Consider the following 19,714-nt stretch of genomic DNA (forward strand, 5'->3'; position numbering starts at 1 on the left):
AAACTAGAATTGCTTCTTCCAATTACACAGCACAATGAAATGAGACAAGGTGACAGCACTTGTAGTTCATGTTTGCTCAACTTATTAAAGAACAAAAGCTCACAGAATCACTGGAGGCCAAATAGCTCTGAGTGCTAAAGCTTTGAGATGCATTGTGTTTAAACAATGACCCCAGACTTCCTAGCAGCTTCACAGAGAAGAGTGTTGATATCTTGTGTTTTGAATCTAATTGCATTCCGTGCCTTGGCCTCTCAAGTTACTTATTCACATTATTTAATGTGTTTTTGCAGACATTGCCAAATGAGTGGTTCAGCAGAATGAGGGTGGAATTGGTCTCACTTTACTTGTTATCTTTTATAGAACCTGGGACAAACCAAGCCCCAAGTCAGTACCCAAAGCATCGTGGATTACTAGTGACAGAGAGCCCCGTGAACGAATTGTCAAAGTGTGGTTGTAGAGAAAGCAGATGTGCCAGAAGGGCTCTCTGTGGCCTGTCTTCCCACACCTGATAGCCTCAACTGCAGGGAGAAATCTGTGGCCCTGGACCTTCATGTAACTAAATGTAAAAGAGATAGATTTCAGCATATATACGGGGGGCTGGAGGAAACCCCACAGTTCATTTAGAGCAAACCACTCATCTTGCAAGAAAGCAAAGTTTGGGCCTCCCTGGTGGCACAAGGGTTAAAGACAGAGCTATCAAGCTATCAAGAGCCGCTGCAGCACAAGTTCCATCCCCAGCCAGCCAGGGAACAACCCACATGGCAAATTAGACCTCTCCTGTCTTGCCTGCTGCTCCCCTCAGCAGTATATTTCAGTCAGTCTGTCTGTTCTGCTCCTCACTCTTCTCTGGTGAATCCTCTCACCTCCCATATCTCTGGCTTATACCCCATTTCTTGTATGCATAAATAACTAAATCTTTTAAAAAAGAAAGAAATCCAAGTTAGAATCGACGTGTTTGGGTAGGTTCTGACTAGGGCTGGGACCAGTTAGTAGTCAGCCCCTGCCCTCCGGATAGAGCTCTTTATCTGTGGCCACCTGGCTCTGCCTTTCTTATGACTACTGCCTAAGTCCAACAAAGAAGGTCTATGAGAAATTCGGGGGGACAGCCTAATGACCTTCTTGTTGAAGTCCACCAGCACACCAGAAGCAACGACCTCTCCCTCTGAAGAGGGGAAGACTTTGCTCTGAAAGTTGCTAAGAAAAAACAAGTTTGTGACACTAGGACTTGAGAACAGCATGGCAGCTTATAAGATGCTTAATCGGCTCCTACCCAACGGGAGAAGGGACCCAAACCAGCAACGCCTGACCCCAAGCAAACGGTAGACTCTTTCCTCATCCTGACTGAACAAGAGTTCCCCTGACAGCATCAGCTGGTTGCAGGTATCAGGACGAACAGGTGACTCTGCAAATGAGAATCATATAAGGAAGGACCTTTCTTTCCCCCTGGGCTTGAGACTCACCTCTGCTTTCTAGAAACACCAGCTGGCTGGCAGCAGCTCCAGGAGGATCCCACCACAGCAGATGATCAGGCCTGGGAAATGCTCTTCTTTAGGGGACAGAAACTTTGAAAATTCCTTTCTCCCACATAGAGGCAGCAGATGGCGCTGGCCAAGGACCCTCATCTCCCCCTGTCAGCTGGTACAGGCCCTGAGCAGTGGGGCAACAAGCATCAACAGACCAAAACAGCCCAGAAAAAGCTCTAAAAATAAAATTTGGAACCAGAGCCCACAAAAGTAGGCGAGGGCCTACCTGTTAAATGTAAACAGCATTGACTCCGTACTGAAAGGAAAATGTTAACTAGGACCTAGAATGAAATATGAAATTTTTTAAATACCTGTTCTACCAAGAACAAGGAAAGTAAAACATGAATGAGAAAAGATAATCAGATAATCAACTGCAGCAACCTCAGGTGAGTCAGATGTTGGGATTATCTGATCATGCTTTTAAATCAGCCCTAGCATCATCAATGTTCCACCAAGCAATTACACGTTCTCTTCAAACAAAATGGAAAAAAAATTTTGGAGGATTTGATGTGGAAGAGACCGAGGAAAGGATCAGTGAATTTAAAGAAAAGTTAGAAGAATGTTTCCCATTGGGACAGATATATAGAATACGTGTAATTTAACAAGAGAAAATAGACTGAAAAAATAGACTTCTGGAACCCTCCAGACAATAGCATAACTTCCAATATTTGTATCATCAGTGTCTTCGGAAGAGAACAGAGACAGCAGGGCTAAAAGACTGTTTTAAGACATAATGTCTGAAATATTCCCACACTCAGCAACAGACATAAACCCACAGAGTCAAAAAATTGAATAAACCCCAAGTAAGATAAACCCAAAGAAATACATGTGAAGACACATAAAAATTAAAATTTTGAAAGGAAAAAAATTCTTGACATCAGCCAGAGAAATATGACATGAGACTGTGGAAAAACACTCAAATTCAGATTTCTCTTTTTTCCCCTTGTGTATTTTATTATTATTATTATTATTTATTTTAACATTTATCATTTTTTTACATTTTTTAGACAATATTTGCTTCCCCCCACCCCCTCAGATTGAGGCCCCATAGAATCTCCTTCCCCAAGGCCCCCGGGCACCATCACCTCAGTCCCCTGTGCTCCTCCCTCCCTCCCTCTGATCCCTCTCCCTCCTCCTCCCTGCAGGATGTCTCTGGTTTATAATGGTCTGTTTTGCTTGGTTGTGTTTTGTGCTGTTATTATTTTTTTACACTGAGGTCTTACTGGGTTCCCCTATACTCCTGCTATAAGTGAAACCATCCGATATTTTTCTTTTTCCTTCTGGCTTATTTCACGGAGCATCATTCCTTCTAGTTCCATCCACGCTGCTGCGAATGGCATGAGTTTATCTTTTTGATTGCTGAATGATATTCCATTGTGTATATGTGCCACATCTGCTTGATCCAGTCATCTATTTTTGGGCATTTGGTTTGTTTCCAGGTGTTGCCTATTATAAATAGTGCTGCAATAAACATAGGGGTGCAGGTGGTCTTTTGAATCACTGTTTTTGTGTCCTTTGGGTAAATCCCTAGGAGTGGAATTGCCAGGTCATATGGTAGCTCCATTTTTAGTAGACTGAGGAACCTCCAGACAGCTCTCCATAGAGGTTGGACCAGTTTGCACTCCCACCAGCAGTGCAGGAGAGTTCCTTTTTCACCGCATCCTCGCCAACATTCTGTTGCTTGTTTTTTTGATATGTGCCATTCTCACTTGTGTAAGGTGGTATCTCAGTGTGGTTCTGATTTGCATTTCCATGATTATAAGGGATGTTGAACATTTTTTCATATGCCTGTTGGCCATTTGCATTTTCTCTTTCTCTGTGGAACCACGGAGACTAGAGGGAAGGGACATGCCTTTTTCAAGAGCAGAAAGAAAAGAGGTTCTAACTATCAATTCCATACCCCAGAAAACTACAGGTCAAAACCCCAATCTCAGAGAATTAGTACGAAGGTCACCTGCGAAGCTACCAAATGTTAGGTGTGGATCTAACAGACTTACAGGGGGTTACTTGCATTGACAGGGAATTTAACAAGCTCACTTTTGATGTTTGAAAGCTGAAAGGTTGTAAAATGTGCCTCATTAATTTCAAAATCTTCTCACTGAACTAAATCAACACACTGATGCCTATGAACTAATCATCACCAACAGGTTCTATGGAGAAGTTTCAATTTCATCAGGGAAGTTTCATTGTCCTGCCACACCTTTAATTCACCTCCTGGTACTGGTCCCCCAGTCACCAAATGGGTGACAGTGAGGCAGCCTGGCTGACCCATGTGGAGTCCCTTAACCGCACTCCATCCACTTGGAGAGTCCCAGACCTGGCAATCCCCAGTCAAGCATGGGGTTAGGGATTGTTTCATGAGAGAAGAGGAAGGTGAGTAGCAGCTAAGTCATGAGGTACCAAGAATGAACATAGTGTAAATTTGCATGAAAATTTACCGCAGAAAAAGTACAGCTGATGGGACATTGTTGGAATGGGCAGGCATAGTGAGTCCTGGAGAAAGTTGGGGAAATACCAGGGAATACTGAATGCCCAGGATGAAAGCTATAAGCAAAGATGAGAAAGAAAGGGTTGAAACTACTGGTGGCATCTCAGAAGCAAACCATCTCCCCCGGGACAACATGACTTGTTATTTGCAAACCACAGTGTCTTCTGCCCCTGCCTTTCTCTGGATGATTCCCCTCAGAGACTTCATTGTCCAACCTGCAAATTCCTTGTACAAAAATTAGCATGTGCAAAACAAAGTAGATATCTTCTCAATCTCGAATTCTGTGAAATACTTAGTCATGATGGAAACTATTGATGACTTAATTTAGAAATAGCTACGATAAATTACTCTGAATGCCTTAATTTCCTAATCCATTGCTTTTTTTGTCTGTTGACCAAGCATTGCATTCCAGAAACAAATGCTATTTGGCAATGATGTGTAATCCTTTAAGTATGCTGCTAAATTGTTTGCTATAATTTTAGGAGAATTTTTTATGTCGATATTTTCAAGGCATATTGATCTGTAGTTTTCTTTGAAGAGTGTCTGGGTAAAGCCATCCTTATAAAATGCATTAGGAAGGGCTCCCTTCGCTTCAGTTCTTGGAACCTTTTGAAAAAGATTGATGTTAAGTTTTTAAATATCTGATAGGATTCACCCATGGACACTTTTGGTCCAGGATTTTTCCATGTTTGGAGTAAAGGTAAAATAAGACTACATTTCTTTTCATAATCTGATGAATCAGATTCACCCAACATCCTGTCTTCTACTGAAGACAGGCGTGCTTTGCTCTCCCTGAGTCCCCCATCTCTTACTGCCTTTGAGAACCCAGAGTGTTTGCCTGTGCAGGTGTAGAGGGAGATAATCAGCCTTGCATTCATTTTTTTTAACTTTTTATTAATTTTTATTACTTATTTAATTGCAGCATTACTATATACTATATTTGACATAATTCCTCCATTTTGTACAATGTTTGCTTTCTCCTTTCGGTTGTAGTTCTTGTAAAATTCCCACAATCAGTTCACTAGTGCATTATCACCATGGTCCCCTATGCTCTTGCCTCTCCTGTTTTGATTCCTCTCCCTCCCCATGCCCTGATCCCTTCTTTGGTTCCCCTACATTTCTCCTATAAGTGAAACCATCCAATATTTTTCTTCTCCTTTATGGCTTATTTTACTGAGCATAGTACCTTTCAGCTTCATCCATGTTGCTGCAAATGGCATGAGTTTATCTTTTTTGATTGCTGAGTGATATTCCATTGTATATATGTACCACATCTTCTTTATCCAATCATCTATTTTTGGGCATTTGGGTTGTTTCCATATCTTATCTATTGTAAATAGTGCTGTAATAAACATAGGGCTGCAGGTATCCTTTAGAGTCCTTTGGGTAGATTCCGAGGAGTGAAATTGCTGGGTCTTGTGGAAGCTCCTTTTTTAGTAGTTTGAGGACCCTCCACACAGTTTTCCTTAGTGGTTGGACAGTTTTCATTCCCACTAGCAATGAAGGAGAGTTCCTTTTTCTCCACATCCTCACCAATGTTTGCATTCGTGTTTGGTTTTTGTTTTATTTTTAATTCATTTTGAAGAGGCAGGCCAGGAACTTGTCCCCAGGAAGTCTTTTATGATTGAGTTGCTGTTGCAGCCTTTGCCACATGGTGTCACTAGAGAGGTAGGCTGGAATGTTCTGTGCCTGGGAACCCAGCACCAGCAGGGCCTGCATCTGAACTGAGACTGATCGCCAAACCTTTTGCTCAGCAGACCTCTCCTGACTCCCCCGCTGCTCCCCTCAGCAGTGTACTTCCATCAGTCTGCCTGTTCTGTTCCCCACTCTGTCTCTGGTGAATTCTCTCACCCTCCCCACCTCTGGCCTGTACCCCAGCTCTTGTATGCATAAATAAAATAATAAATCTTAAAAAAAAAAACTACTCAGATTTTTATTTAACACTTGCACATTTTTTAGTTGACATCTAAAATTTTGTTCACAATATAAATAATTCAAAAAGAGATTATTTATGTCATATTGTGAGCATTGCTACTTTAAAGTTGTTATTTTACTCTTTTAAAAGCATCCAGTGGAGGGCTTCCCCGGTGGCGCAGCGGTTGAGCGCTGGGTTGTGAAGCTGCCCACAACCTCTGCAGCGCTGGTTCGATCCCCGGCAGCTCCCCGGCCACCAGCGGAGGGTCCCACATGGCGCACAGACCTCTCCTGCACCTACTGCTCCCCTCAGCAGTGTACTTCGGTCCTTCTGCCTGCTCTGCTCCCTGCTCTGGCTCTGGTGAATTCTCTCACCCTCCCGCGCTTCTGACTGTACCCAGTGCTTGTATGTGTAAACAAACAAAACAAATAAATAAATAAATAAATAAATCTTTAAAAAAAAAAAAAAGCATCCAGTGGATCCTGATCACGTGACACCCACTCTCTTCCATTCTTAAAACACATAAACGAGTTCTTTAACTTTCCAACATTTCACATCATTTCAGTTTACAAGGGAATTATATTCCCATTCTACTTCCTCCAAAGAATTTAGTTTAATGGTTTTATATTTAAATGTCTTTTCTCTCCATGAAAATATGTACATAAATTTAAAGTATGGGATGTCCTTATTTCCCATGATCACATTGTTCTAAACAATGAAAAGTTCTTTTTGGCTTGAGCAAAAATGAGATAACTCATTAAAAATATCTGTGCCTCTATAATATAAAAATGTGTATTGCTAAAAATTAATGGGTTTTGCATCAACATAGAATTGAACGTTTTTTTTTTTAAAGATTTATTTATTTATGCATACAAGAGCTGCGGTACAAGCCAGAGGTGTGGGAGCCGGAGGGGTGAGAGGATTCACCAGACAGAGTGGGGAACAGAACAGGCAGATTGACCGAAGCACATTGCTGAAGGGAGCAGGGGGTGAGTCAGGAGAGGTCTGCTGCACCATGTGGGTTGCTCCCTGGCCGGCTGGGGATCGAACGTGTGCTGTAGTGGGTGCAGATTGCTTCATAGGTTGCATCTTAACCCTTTGCACAACCAGGGAGGCCTAGAATAGAACATTTTTAAAGATGAATGAAGAGGAATAACTTTCACAAGCAGCAAATAGTCATATTGACACTTGATGAAACAGAAAACGTGTAATTGCTTGGTGGAACATTGATGATGCTAGGGCTGATTTAAAAGCATGATCAGATAATCCCAACATCTGACTCACCTGAGGTTGCTGCAGTTGATTATCTGATTATCTTTTCTCATTCATGTTTTACTTTCCTTGTTCTTGGTAGAACAGGTATTTAAAAAATTTCATATTTCATTCTAGATCCTAGTTAACATTTTCCTTTCAGTACAGAGTCAACGCTGTTTACATTTAACAGGTAGGCCCTCGCCTACTTTTGTGGGCTCTGGTTCCAAATTTTATTTTTAGAGCTTTTTCTGGGCTGTTTTGGTCTGTTTGATGCTTGTTGCCCCACTGCTCAGGGCCTGTACCAGCTGACAGGAGGAGATGAGGGCCCTGGCCAGCGCCATCTGCTGCCTCTACATGGGAGAAAGGAATTTTCAAAGTCTCTGTCCCCTAAAGAAGAGCATTTCCCAGGCCTGATCATTTGCTGTGGTGGCATCCTCCTGGAGCTGCTGCCAGCCAGCTGGTGTTTCTAGAAAGCAGAGGTGAGTCTCAAGCCCAGGGGGAAAGAAAGCTCCTTCCTTATATGGTTCTTGTTTGCAGAGTCTCCTGTTTGTCCTGATACCTGTGACCAGCTGATGCTGGCAGGGGGACTCTTGTTCAGTGAGGGAATCAGGCTGAGATACTGAGGGGGGAGGCGTGAGGGAGAGATTGGGTGGGGGGCAAAGAGTCTTATGCTGAAGCTGTTCTCCCACCTGGAAGGAGAAATCAAAGAGAACAAGAACTTCCCCTTGGAGAGGGAAACTAACAGGGCACAACCTAGACCAGGGCCGAAAAAGACCTTCTTGGATCAACCATGCAGATAGCGAGAAAACTAAGAATATTATCGTTTCTGTTTTAAAATTGGATCTCTAGAGAGATGGAAACAAGAGGGAGAGGCAGCCCTAACCGTGAGTAGGAGGCTTCCAGGTGATGGCAACCCCAGCGGGAATCAGCTCACCTCAGGAAACTCTCCCAGAGCAGATAAAGACTGGGCCGAAGCAGGACTCTTCATAGGTCCAAGTGGCTGATTGTGCAGCCACTTTTATGAGCACCTTGGGGGCCCCAGTGGTTATTGGGGCTCTCATGTTAGACCTGACTTTGCCAGCTCTGGGGCCTTGAGGAGCGGCGCCACCGGCCACCGAGGTCTCCCCCCTCAGCCCTCACCAGCCTGGGACCGGGGGTCAGGACGAGGCTGGTGTGGGGGAAGCGCGGGGCAGGGCTTTGCACCGCGGGCCCAGAGCAGCCTTGGGGAGCCGGGCTCCTCTGCTGGGGCCCATGCCAGCCCCTGGGGGCTCCCGCACACCCCACACATTGTCTCTGACTTTCCTTCCCGCCCATGATCCATAATCCTACCTGGCCCTGAATCACCCTGAACTTCCTCTAGGTCGGGTGGCTTGTTGCTCTCACCAAGCTTTTAAACTGAAACCACAGAGTGCCTCACGGGGAAGCTCATCCTTGCGCTCCTTTGATGGGGCAGGAATTACCTGCCACAGATTCCCGAGACTCCACATAAAACCCCCGCTCTGGGCAGCAGAGCTGGCATTCCCTCCCTGCCGGGACCTGCCCCCTGCCCCACTGGCTGGCTCGGTGCCATGCACGTGGACACGGGCAGTGCCTGGAGTTTCAAGCAGGACACTTGTTGCTTCTAGAAAGAGCCTCTTCTCTGGCCGAGAGGGTGGGTTTGTGAATGTTTTCCCAGGAAGCAAGCAGAGAAACGGGAAAGTTCTCCAAAGACACTGGCCATCCTGGGGGCCCTGCGGAGGCCGAGCAGAGCGGCCTCTGGAGGGACTTCCTTGCCGGGTCAGGGCTGAATCACCGGGACACACATGCACAGGGAGGGGCAAAAAGTGAAGGCTTTATATTTCCTCTCAGGGACACAGCTCCCAGCTCACCTGCCCAACTGTCCGCTGCCCGCCGGAAAGCAACCCAGGTAAAGAGGATTTCTGCCCTTATTATTCAGCGGTGCTTGTTGTCAGAGGAGAAGAGAGAGCAGGGACGAGCGGGGCCTGGACAGGTGAGGAGGGAGTCCAGTGAGGAGGCACCTTCTTCTCTAACTGAGAGTGACTTTTCTTGACTCCTGATGAGCAGGTGAGCAGGTTTGCTGCTGCATGAACCGCCATAGGGAGCGTTGAGAATCCTGGAGGCAGTCACTGGACTTCGCATCTCTAATGTTGATCAAAATGGAACACTGTTGAGATTTTCTACTTACTGGTCATAACCGTTACTCCAAACAGAGCTCACCGTGCAGAGCTGTGGTCTCTGTGAGGGGCAGCTCTGCTTAGTTTCCTCCTTCTCGCCTCCTCCGCGAGTGCTGTCTGGCTACCTGACCCAATCATGCCGTAGCAGCCAACCTTCTCTTCTGTGGTCTCACTAACACAAGGAAACGCCGCATTTCGCACTCCGTTTTTCAGATTGGTGTGCGCGCAGTTTCCTAAACTGGAGACCTGCCTGGATATCTCGCCTGTGCGGCTCACTGCACCTAGAAGCCAGGGCTTCGGATGAACCGCTCTGTGCCTCATTTCCATCATCTGTAAAATGAAGAACGGGCCTCCCCGAGGTGTTCAGAACAGGATCCCCCAAGATGTACCACTTGGGCACATGGATTATTTTGAGCTGAAACCAATAGAAGCCTCCAGACTCGCAAGAAATTTTATTAGTCCCTTAACTCCCTATGAGAACACAAACCGAGACGTCTTACCCAGATTTAGGCTATTAGCAGAGTCACTACTATAAGCAGCATCTACTGACAGAGCAGTGGGTCTTTGCCACGTGACTCACTCTCCCTTCATCAGTTGAGCCCCTTCCTCTCTTCTTGCAACCCCTGGTCCCTGTCCCACGCCTCAGCTCAGGATATGTACCCCAGCTTGCTGCCCTGTCTTTGGAAACCTCACAACTGTGTGCACTCCTGTGAGGTTAGAGGAACATCTAGTAACTTCGACTAAAGGAACATGGAGTGACCCGGGCTCTTTTTTACCTTCTGGAGCCCTGCCAGAGGCTTAGCAGACTCAGCCAACACGGCAGGTAGCCCCAACCTTGCTAATACTCCCCCTGGGCAATAATGTGCCCGTTGTGGAGCTCTGAGCAGAGCCTCCCTGTAGCTTGCTGCCCTGCGGCCCCCCATGTTCTAGCCTTCTGTTGCAGCAATAATAAAGACCTGTTCCTGCCCCCTACGTGTGGGGTTCATGACCTGCTTTCACATCTGCCGCCATTGAGAACCAAGCAAGCTTGAAGCTGCAGCCCCACAAGTCCCCAAATGTATGAAATTAAATTATTTTTTTCCCCTATCAACTTCTCTGGTGTTCATTTGATCATTCAATCAGCGCAAGGAGAGCCCAGAGGGGTAGGGGAAAATTCCCCTCCTGCCCCACATAGGGTATTTAATATTATCCTGCCTATAAGAATGCCGTGTGTGGGGAGAAAGAGGCCTCAGTCATAATAAAAGTAACTATTGTACTCAACGTACACTTTTTTCTCATTGTTTTCTTATAGGCGCCTGACCATCGTCCAGCCCAGGAGCCCAGAACTGGAGCTAAAGACAGGGGCAATTCTGGTGGCACAAACCACAGTTGACCCTTGAACAACGTGGGTTTGACTTGTGCGGATCCACTTTTTTTCTACCCATGGGTTCCACATCCAGGAATTCCGCATCCACACATTCAGTCAGCCGCAGGTGTCGGTGGCTGAGCCCCAGATGTGACCTGCGTGGATGCAGAGGTGACTGAAAATTCCAGGGAGGTTTGTGAATGTGTAGGTTGGACCCCCAGCCCCACCCCACCTCCCACATCATTCAAGGGTCATTTGTTTTTATTTTTGTTTCATGTTTATGTTTTTATGTTTTAGAATGTTGTTATGCAAAATGGCCCCTATTAGCATGGATGGTTCTTATTGCACACATGTTAACACTGCAAAGCACTTGAGCTTCCCTGAGACCTTCAAACCTGGAATTAGCTGCAAGGAGGCAGGCAGTTAACAGGACAACCTCTCTCATGAGACAGTCTTTCAGGAAATCAAATGACCCCTGTTCTCCACATATTGCTGAACACCTTATTGGTTCTCAAGTTATTTTCCTGGTTATACAGAATAATCACAAGGAAAGTGATCATTTCAGAACCTAAAATTTGGTTGTGTGGTGCTTCAGGTGGGATAACTCGTCACCCAGAGATAAAAGATTTTTTGTAAGGGTTCGTTCTGGGTGGGTGTAGCTGGGGAAGGATGAGGAAGTTGGAATTTTATCTTTATTATCATTGGCACTAAGCACCTACATGAATGTCTTGTGAGTCAAATTAGCACCATCTCTGCAGGTCCAGTATTTTTTCCTGCGCTTATTATAACATTGATCAAGTCTTAACTCATGAATTCATGCTTATGTAGGAGTTTGATTGGGAAATCACAAGTTGATTGACTTGTAACAGCACCCTCGTTGAGAGAGAAAACACAGCGAGCAGAGGGTATATATTCAGAATCACACCATTCACTGCACACAGCTTGCAGCTCCCTGCTCACCTCTGCTTCCTCCAGGTACTCAGGTAAGAGTTTCTACCTGCTCCCACTTAAGAACATGGGCCATTTTTGAAATTAAGAATGATGTGTTTACATTGTGCATGTGTTTTATTCTACATGATTTCATTGTAGTTCATCGTCACTTCTGATTTTGTTACTTCTAATTTCTGGGCAAAATTTACGTATCTTGTTCATCTTATTTGTCCTTTAGCAGATTTTTTTTATTTCCCAGTCAGCAAATGTGTTCTTAGGAACACTGTGAATGGTGACTGACATCCCCCTGGTCTGGGAGAAAAGACAGGGATGCTCAGGAGAAACAGTGGGGTGCCTGCCCCTTGGGTCCTGGGCTGTGTCTCTGTCCTAAAGCCTTTTCTACACAGAACTAGTGCAACCAGTTACCCAGGCAACATTAAGATGTCTATTCCTTTTTCACAGAAATCTTTTAAAAGGAATAATTTTGCTAATCTAGTTATTAGAGTAATACCTGCACATGATGGAAGATTTGAAAAGTTAAAAGAAAAAAAAAAAACTTTAGCTGCTAGATAGAGTAAGTCAAATATAAATAGTTTATTCCAAGAAAATTTCATCGCCCGGTAGCCGCTCGATGACATATTTTATCATGAATCTCCTGCTTCCCCAGGTGTTCCAGATCACCCCAAGGTCACCATGAGCTCACTCAGGTGTGAGTTTGCTGTCAATCTATTCCAACAGATGAGAAAGTCAGAGGAGGGAAATATTTCCGTTTCTCCCCTCAGTATTGCATCAGGCTTAACCATGATCTGCTTAGGGTGCAAAGAAAAAACTTCATCAGAAATTCAGGAGGTAAGTGACGGCTTCCTTGACATTGACCAGTTCGGACTGGCAGCTCTGTGGCTGGGATGTTATCATCTGATAACAGACCTGGCATTCCCCTGGGTGCCCTGGAGGCTGAGCAAGCTTCCCCATGACCATGACCTGGTGAGCACCGAGCTGTGTGAGGGGGCACCCTTCCCCCAACTCCCCGGCCCCAGGTGCCTCCCTGAGCTGAGATAGCCCATTGGGTGCTGGGATTGCAATTGCCCAACCATCAGAGTGAGACCCCATGGAAGAAGGGCGAATCTGACCAAAGTCCAAGGGACAGAATCCTCCCATTTCCTCAGCAATGAATAAATGCTTCTCGGAAGCAGTTGACCATAACTCAGCTTTGTTGTAGTTGTCCAAGGAGCAAACGCTTACCCTGAAGATTTTGTTATTCTTCATTTTCTTTTACTTTCATGTCTTTCTTTCTTTCTTTCTTTCTTTTTTTCTGGTGTGTTTGGGGGCTTTAGGGAGCTTTGTGTTTGTTTGGGGCTAGAGTATTTTTTTAAGTTTCCTCTGATGGACACAGCTCTTTTGAGTCATTTTCTTGTTCCCTTCCTGTTTCTCCCAGGTCCTTTACCTTAAGGAAAATGAAAGATCCAAGGTGAGATTTTGTTGTTTCTTTTTAACATGAGAGTTTACCACAGTTTCCATGAGACAGAGCACCTGGGACAGGAATGTCACACAACCGAGAGGATCATAATTTAAAGTGGGAATTCCCCCAAACTCCAGAAAGTCCATGTTTATAAGTACTCTTGAGCAAAGTAGATTGTATAAACAGAGTCATTTCTCGTTTCCTTTTACATACTCATTTTTTCACATTTCTTCCCCCGAGAGGAAGGCAGCATTTTGTTGAAGAGCGTGAGTTTAGGAACCAGAAGTTCAGTTTCAGGCTACTGCCCTGCTGTCCAGGAAGGGTGACCATGGGAAACACCACTGCCCTGAGCCAGAACCACTCACCCCAATAATCCAGGGCTAATAAAAGATCTACTTTGATAGATGCACATTTCGGCACGGGCCTGAGGACTGGAAAGACTCATGCATGTTATGTATCATTATCATAGATCAACAAGGATTATAGCGATCAGAATCATGTTGCTAAAAGTAAATAATTTTAATTAATTCAAATAATATTAATAGGAATAAACATACATTGAAGTATTTTGGGAAAATGACTATAGAAGATGGATAATAGCAAGTGGAAGTTTCTAGATTCAGACAGACCTGGGTTCAGAAATTGGCTCTGATATATTACATCTGCTTGGAGAAGTTATTTAATTCTCTGAGCTTTCTGGCTTTTATCTGAATTGGAGGAAAGTCTTAAAGACTCTGATGTAAAGACCTTTGCAGTGTCCCTGCCTTGGCGTCCCACCAGCACCAGTGAAGAGCCATGCATCAGCTGGTCACAGGAGATAGTGCCAGGAGGGAGTATAATGGGGTTTTGTTTTTAAAACAATGCAAAGTTAACTACTCACACCAATGATGGCTATCAGAAAATGGTTCCAGCCCTTAAAGAACTTAAGTTTAGCTAAACCGAACCATTAAAACCAATTCAAGGATATCCCAAAAGGGCCTCCCTGGTGGCACAAGGGGTTAAGACACAGCACTGTGAAGCTATCTGCAGCCACTGCAGCAGGACTTCGACCCTCGGCCAGGGAGGTGACCCACATGGCGCGGCAGACCTCTCCTGTCTCGCCTGCTGCTCCCCTCAGCAGTGTATTTCAGTGGATCTGCCTGCTCTAGTCCCCATTTTTTATCTGGTGAATCCTCTCACCACCACCACCACCCTGCACCTCTGGCCTGTACCCCAGTTCTTGTATGCATAAATAAGCAAATCCTTAAAAAAAAGGAAAAGAAGAAAAACCCAATAGTAGAATGGAGCCGTAGCTACAGTTAAAGAGAAAAGAGGAAAGATTTAAAGGACATTTGAGCTAAAATATACCAAATTTGGGGGAATAACAACTAACCTTATCTGTTCCTTACCAAAATGTAGATATGGATCTAACAGACTTACATGAATTTAGATTTATATTGACAGATAATTCAATGGCCTCACTCTTTGATATTTGAAGGTTGAAAAGTTGGAAAATGTACATCTTCACTTTCAAAAATTTCTGGCTAAAGAAAATCAGCCCAATGGTGCCTATAAGCTAAAGATCGCCAACAAGCTCTATGGAGATCAGAAGATTCAGTTTAATCAGGTAAGTCCCACTGGTTGGCCACACCTTTAATTTACTCTCTGGGTTTTCCTCCTGCACTCACTAGATGAGGGGAATTGGGGGGCAGTAGGGACAGTGAGTAAGTAGCCTGGCTAACTCACATGGGGCGCTCCCCCCAGGGAGCACCAGGCTCCTAAGCCCACTCCACCCACTGGACTGTCCCAGACAGAACCTGGTCATCCGCAGGAAGTGTGAGGTTAGGGGTTGTCGTATGTACAATATTTGATCATGATTGAACATAACTTAATTTGCAATCCCATAGTTACTGATAAACTACTCTTAATTCCTCCTTCTTTCTCCTTTACTGTGTCAAAGGAATTCTTGGAAAACATTAAGAAATTTTACCTAGCCAGCTTGGAAGCTGCCAATTTTACAAATGCTGCAGAAGAAAGTCAAAAGACAATTAATTCCTGGATGGAAAGTCAAACAAACGGTACAGTAGGAGAGGCTTAAGAGCACCAAGTCTCTGCTGTATGGGAAGCCTTGGCACCCCACATGGTGTGCCAAGCGGGGCAGGGATGACATGAGTGTGCAAAGAGGACAGGGGAAGGCCCTGGAATGGGTCTAGGAGCCAAGCAAAGCAAGGAGACCCCAGAAAGGATATCAAGATACATGGCAACAGCTGTCCATCCGGCCTCGCACGTGGTCATGAGTAAATGTGTTTTTATGTATCCCAGTTCTCTGCTCAGACCCCATCTGTCTTGATGTCCATCTCTTACTTTAAATATGAAGCTTAACTCTGGAATTATATCCCTAAGAGAAAATATTACAATATTAGAAAAGCGTCCACTTCTGTTAACTGAGAAAAAACAGCTCTCCTACAATGAGCTCCCCTCCGTGGGACCTGCAGCTGGAGCTGCCCACAGCCCTTCTCCCTCCCCATACCCTATGGGGATGATCTCAGCTGTCTTCCCCAATCCCAGCAGAGAGCTTGGCAAAAAAAATTTCTACCCTAAAATTTATATCCTACCTCTCACTCTGATTACAGCCAACCTACAGCAATTCCAAGTGGAGAATGAAGAGGATGACCCCCAGAAATGGTGGGGGGACAGTGCCGAGCATGTGTATCAGATTACAGAGTTTACATATATGTGAATTCTGTGTTCAAAAATATGTATCTTCAAGAATATGCAGGCCCTGTTTCCACTGAGTAGTGAGCCAAAATGTGAAAAAAAAAAAAAAAAACCACCAGAATAATCAATGACCATTGTACCTTTCAAAGCATCTTGCAGACAAACCACTGTGCTCTTCATGACAGTCCTTTCTTTTTTTCTTTTGCAGAAAAAGGCAAGATTGTTTTTCCTAAAGGTTCTCTGAGCAACACCACTCTCCTGGTTCTGGCGGATATAGCCTATTTCACAGGAGAATGGGACAAGAAATTTGATGGGAAAATGACTGAACAGGGTGAATTTTGGCTAGCCAAGGTACTGTCGGGAATTAATTTATCCAATTAATGCAGCTAAATCTGGAGTGTTGAATCTAAACACACCTTTGACCAAAGTACAACTGCAAGGGGGAGAATAGGATTCCCCGTGGCTGCATTTCTTGGGAGTTTTTTTAAACTTCATTTAGTTGGATTACTTGAAGGAATGTCCCAATTCACAAATTTCCCAGGTTATCACTTAGAAGAAAGATGTATGGGGTATGTCTATAACATTACCTTCTTTTTTTAAAACTTGGCTTCTTTGGACATCTGTTTGTGGCGTTCATTTTCTGCAGGATAAGAGCAAACGTGTGCAGATGATTAAACAAACCAACTCCTTTAATTTCTCCTCACTGGAAGACTTGAAAGTGAAGATCCTGGAAATCCCATACAAAGACAAAGAACTAAGCCTGGTGTTGCTTCTGCCCAATGAAGTAGATGGTCTGAAAAAGGTACAATCTTGTACAGTTGACCCTTGAGCGATGCAGAGATTAGGGCATCAACCCCCACACTCTCAAAAATCCAAGTATAACTTCTGACTCCTCAAACGATTATGAGGAGCTTGCTACCTGATCAGAAACCTCATCAAAATATAAAAAGCCAATGAACACACATGTTATATGTTATATGTATTATACACTATATCCTTATAATAAAGTAAGTTAGACATAAGAAAAGATTAAGAAAGTCATTAGGAAAAAACTGCATTTACAGGGCTGTGCTGTATTTACAATGTCATTAAATTTACATCGCCTCTTTATGAGACAATTCATGTATAAGTGTACCCTTGCAGTTCAAAGGTCAACTGTAATTCCTATTCTTCTTTCTACCCCTCAGTTCCTAAGACTATGAAGTTTGTGTGGACTGTTCCTGGCAGCAGTGCTCACAGATGCTGGTGGGGTCTGGCAGTGCTCAGGAATAGAATATATCTACTTACATTCATAAAGAATATATCACTTCTTCTCTGCACACAGTTTAGGTGGTGAGCTGTAATGGAGAATCTGACATCCTGTTGGGTTAAATATCTTAAGTATCACACTTAAGTATCTTAAATGTGCTATGGAAGAATATACAGAAAATCTTAACATCAGATCCCACTAATATTCTGATGAAACAATGGGATGTCAGCTCAGAAAAAAATATACCTTGGCTCACACACTTAATATTTTGCAAGCGCAAGATCATTTGATATAGTCTAATCTATTCACTTGAAGATAAGGAATCTAAGACTCAGATGTAGGCGACACATGGAAAATATGAGTGAATTGCAAATTCACTCATTACTGAACCAAGCAAAGTAAATAGCAATGGGTACTATTTGCATATTAAATCACAGTGATATTGTGGACAGTGAACAAATAGATCTATCTTGAGCTCACTTTCCAGGTCAGAAGTATCTGTTCCTAGGAACTCAAAAGGCATTTGGAGCCTCATTCTTGAGTAAGGGAGGGCGAGGAAGGGGAAGTGAGGCAGGGGAATTTTCCTTTTAACATTGTTATAATGAATAAAAAAATAATACCAAAACCCATATCTGGATCGTAAAACATTCCAAAATGGCCATCTGCAATTATTATAATAGCCTAACAGACTATCATATTGCTGAGTTTGCAGTGAACTTGCCACACTCAAAATATATTTTGCGGGGGCCTCCCTGGTGGCGCAGCGGTTGAGCGCTGGGTTGCAAAGCTGCCCACAGCCTCTGCGGCACTGATTTGATCCCCGGCTGCTCCCCGGCCACAAGAGGAGGGTCCCACATGGCGCGCAGACCTCTCCTGCCGCCCGCTGCTCCCCTCAGCAGTGTACTTCGGTCCTTCTGCCTGTTCTGCTCCCTGCTCTGGCTCTGGTGAATTCTCTCACCCTCCTGCAATTCTGACTGTACCCAGTGCTTGTATAAGTAAATAAATAAATAAATCTTTAATATATATATATATATATATATATATATATATATATTGCGGTAACAGTAGAAATGGGAAATCCTCAGAGAAAGTGATATGGCATTACAATATTTGCACCCCAACTCAGCAGTCCATACTATCAATGGCATCAGGAACCTCAGTACTGGGATTTTATCCAAAGGTAACAAGTCAAAACAAGGCAAAGCTTTTGAAGAAGTGGCTCAAAACAATGAAAAATTCAAAACCAGGGACAATAGTGCAAGTAGTTTAACTTAGGGACTCGCACACGGTGAATGCTAACAGGACATGAATTTAGATATATGCATTCAGTATCAATTTAATGGTTGTATGTTCAAATTTAAGCTTAATTAGAGATATATATGAAAAAAAGTTTACAATAGATCAAGTGAGAGAAATGAAAAGTTTCTAAGTTATCATTGTATTATATAAAATATTAGCACAGAAGGACATTAACAAGAAAAAACTATTTAAAAATAAAATATACAGTGGGCTGGCAGTTTAAGAAATGGAGATATGCAGCTCTTCTTTCCAAACTAACTTTATTTGGTGGCGCTGTTGTTTTATATAAATAGATATACTATACACATATCTCTACTAGCCATATCCATATTACATGGAATACAGAAGTTTCAGTTCATGATATATAATACAGAAGATTCCTTTTAAAATATATTTTTATACATTGTGTATAATATGTCTAGTAAATGAAATTTGTATTTACTTTTACTGTCAAAATGAAGGTTTTCCACGTGATTCCACCTAACACTGTGTGCGCCGTCCACTGAGATCGCATCAGTTGTTCCTTTTTCCCTTTGTTACAGCTGGAAGACAACCTCACCCCTGAGAAACTAACGGAGTGGACGAGCCCCCAGAAAATGAGCCAGAGGCAGGTGAGCGTGTGCCTACCTCGGTTCAAAACGGAGGGATACTATGACCTCAAGGCCATGCTGATGGCCATGGGGATGGTGAGCGCCTTCAGCGCCCACGATGCCAACTTGGCCGGCATGACAGGAAGCAAAGGTCTCACCCTGTCTGCTGTCCTCCACAAGTGCTTTGTGGAGGTGACAGAGGGCAAGGAGGCTGCAGCCACCACCAGGGCTGAGGCGAGCGCAGAGTCCGCACAGGCCTCTGAAAGCTTCTGCTGTGATCACCCCTTCCTGTTCTTCATCAAGCACCGTGGGCTCAAGAGTGTCTTCTTCTTTGGCAGAGTCTCTTCCCCTTAGGCTCGACGGGTGGCCACTATTTTAGAGAGAGAGTCACAGGCCTGTTCCACGCCACTTCCTTTTCCTTTCCGCTCTCATCATCATTAGTAAGAGTGGGGTGGTCTCAAGATAAGATGAAAAGATATTTCAACTCTGTGTTCTCGAAATTTGAAATATTGTATCTGCTCTTTCAAAAATCATGTCTATTCTACAAATGTCTAAATCTAGACATATGTACCTCTATGGAGCTGGTTGATGCTGGGAATTTTAGATGGCTGTTCTTAATAAAATACAACTTATTCATGAAATTTTTCCCTTTTCCTAGTTTTTTTTTTTCTTTTCACCAAAGTGAAAAGAAATATATATATTTCTCTATATATATTTGCTATGTGGGGTGGGCAACTTGATATATATATATATATATATATATTTTAGATATATATATATATCTTAGATAT

At 43.7% G+C, this 19,714-nt stretch overlaps 1 protein-coding gene across 1 annotated transcript; it reads left to right on the forward strand.

Moving 5' to 3' along the window:
• Positions 1-12,322: 12,322 nt before the first annotated feature.
• Positions 12,323-19,306, forward strand: LOC119243740 (serpin B4-like). Its single transcript, XM_037509671.2, has 7 exons — positions 12,323-12,478; positions 13,065-13,097; positions 14,566-14,694; positions 15,028-15,145; positions 16,000-16,136; positions 16,432-16,587; positions 18,876-19,306. The coding sequence occupies exons 1-7, from the start codon at positions 12,323-12,325 to the stop codon at positions 19,275-19,277; spliced, it is 1,131 nt and encodes a 376-aa protein (XP_037365568.1). The 3' UTR covers positions 19,278-19,306.
• The last annotated feature ends 408 nt before the right edge of the window (positions 19,307-19,714 follow it).

This window comes from Talpa occidentalis, unplaced genomic scaffold (genome assembly GCF_014898055.3).
Source record: "Talpa occidentalis isolate TD23 unplaced genomic scaffold, MPIMG_talOcc4v2.1 talOcc4.13, whole genome shotgun sequence".
Lineage (NCBI taxonomy): Eukaryota > Metazoa > Chordata > Mammalia > Eulipotyphla > Talpidae > Talpa > Talpa occidentalis.

Excerpts from the sequence above, each read along its gene's own strand:
- LOC119243740 (XM_037509671.2), top strand. The coding sequence starts at position 12,323 with ATGAGCTCACTCAGGTGTGAGTTTGCTGTCAATCTATTCCAACAGATG. Across the intron at positions 12,479-13,064 it reads CTTCATCAGAAATTCAGGAG|GTCCTTTACCTTAAGGAAAA; the intron begins GTAAGTGACGGC and ends TGTTTCTCCCAG. Across the intron at positions 13,098-14,565 it reads AGGAAAATGAAAGATCCAAG|GTTGAAAAGTTGGAAAATGT; the intron begins GTGAGATTTTGT and ends TGATATTTGAAG.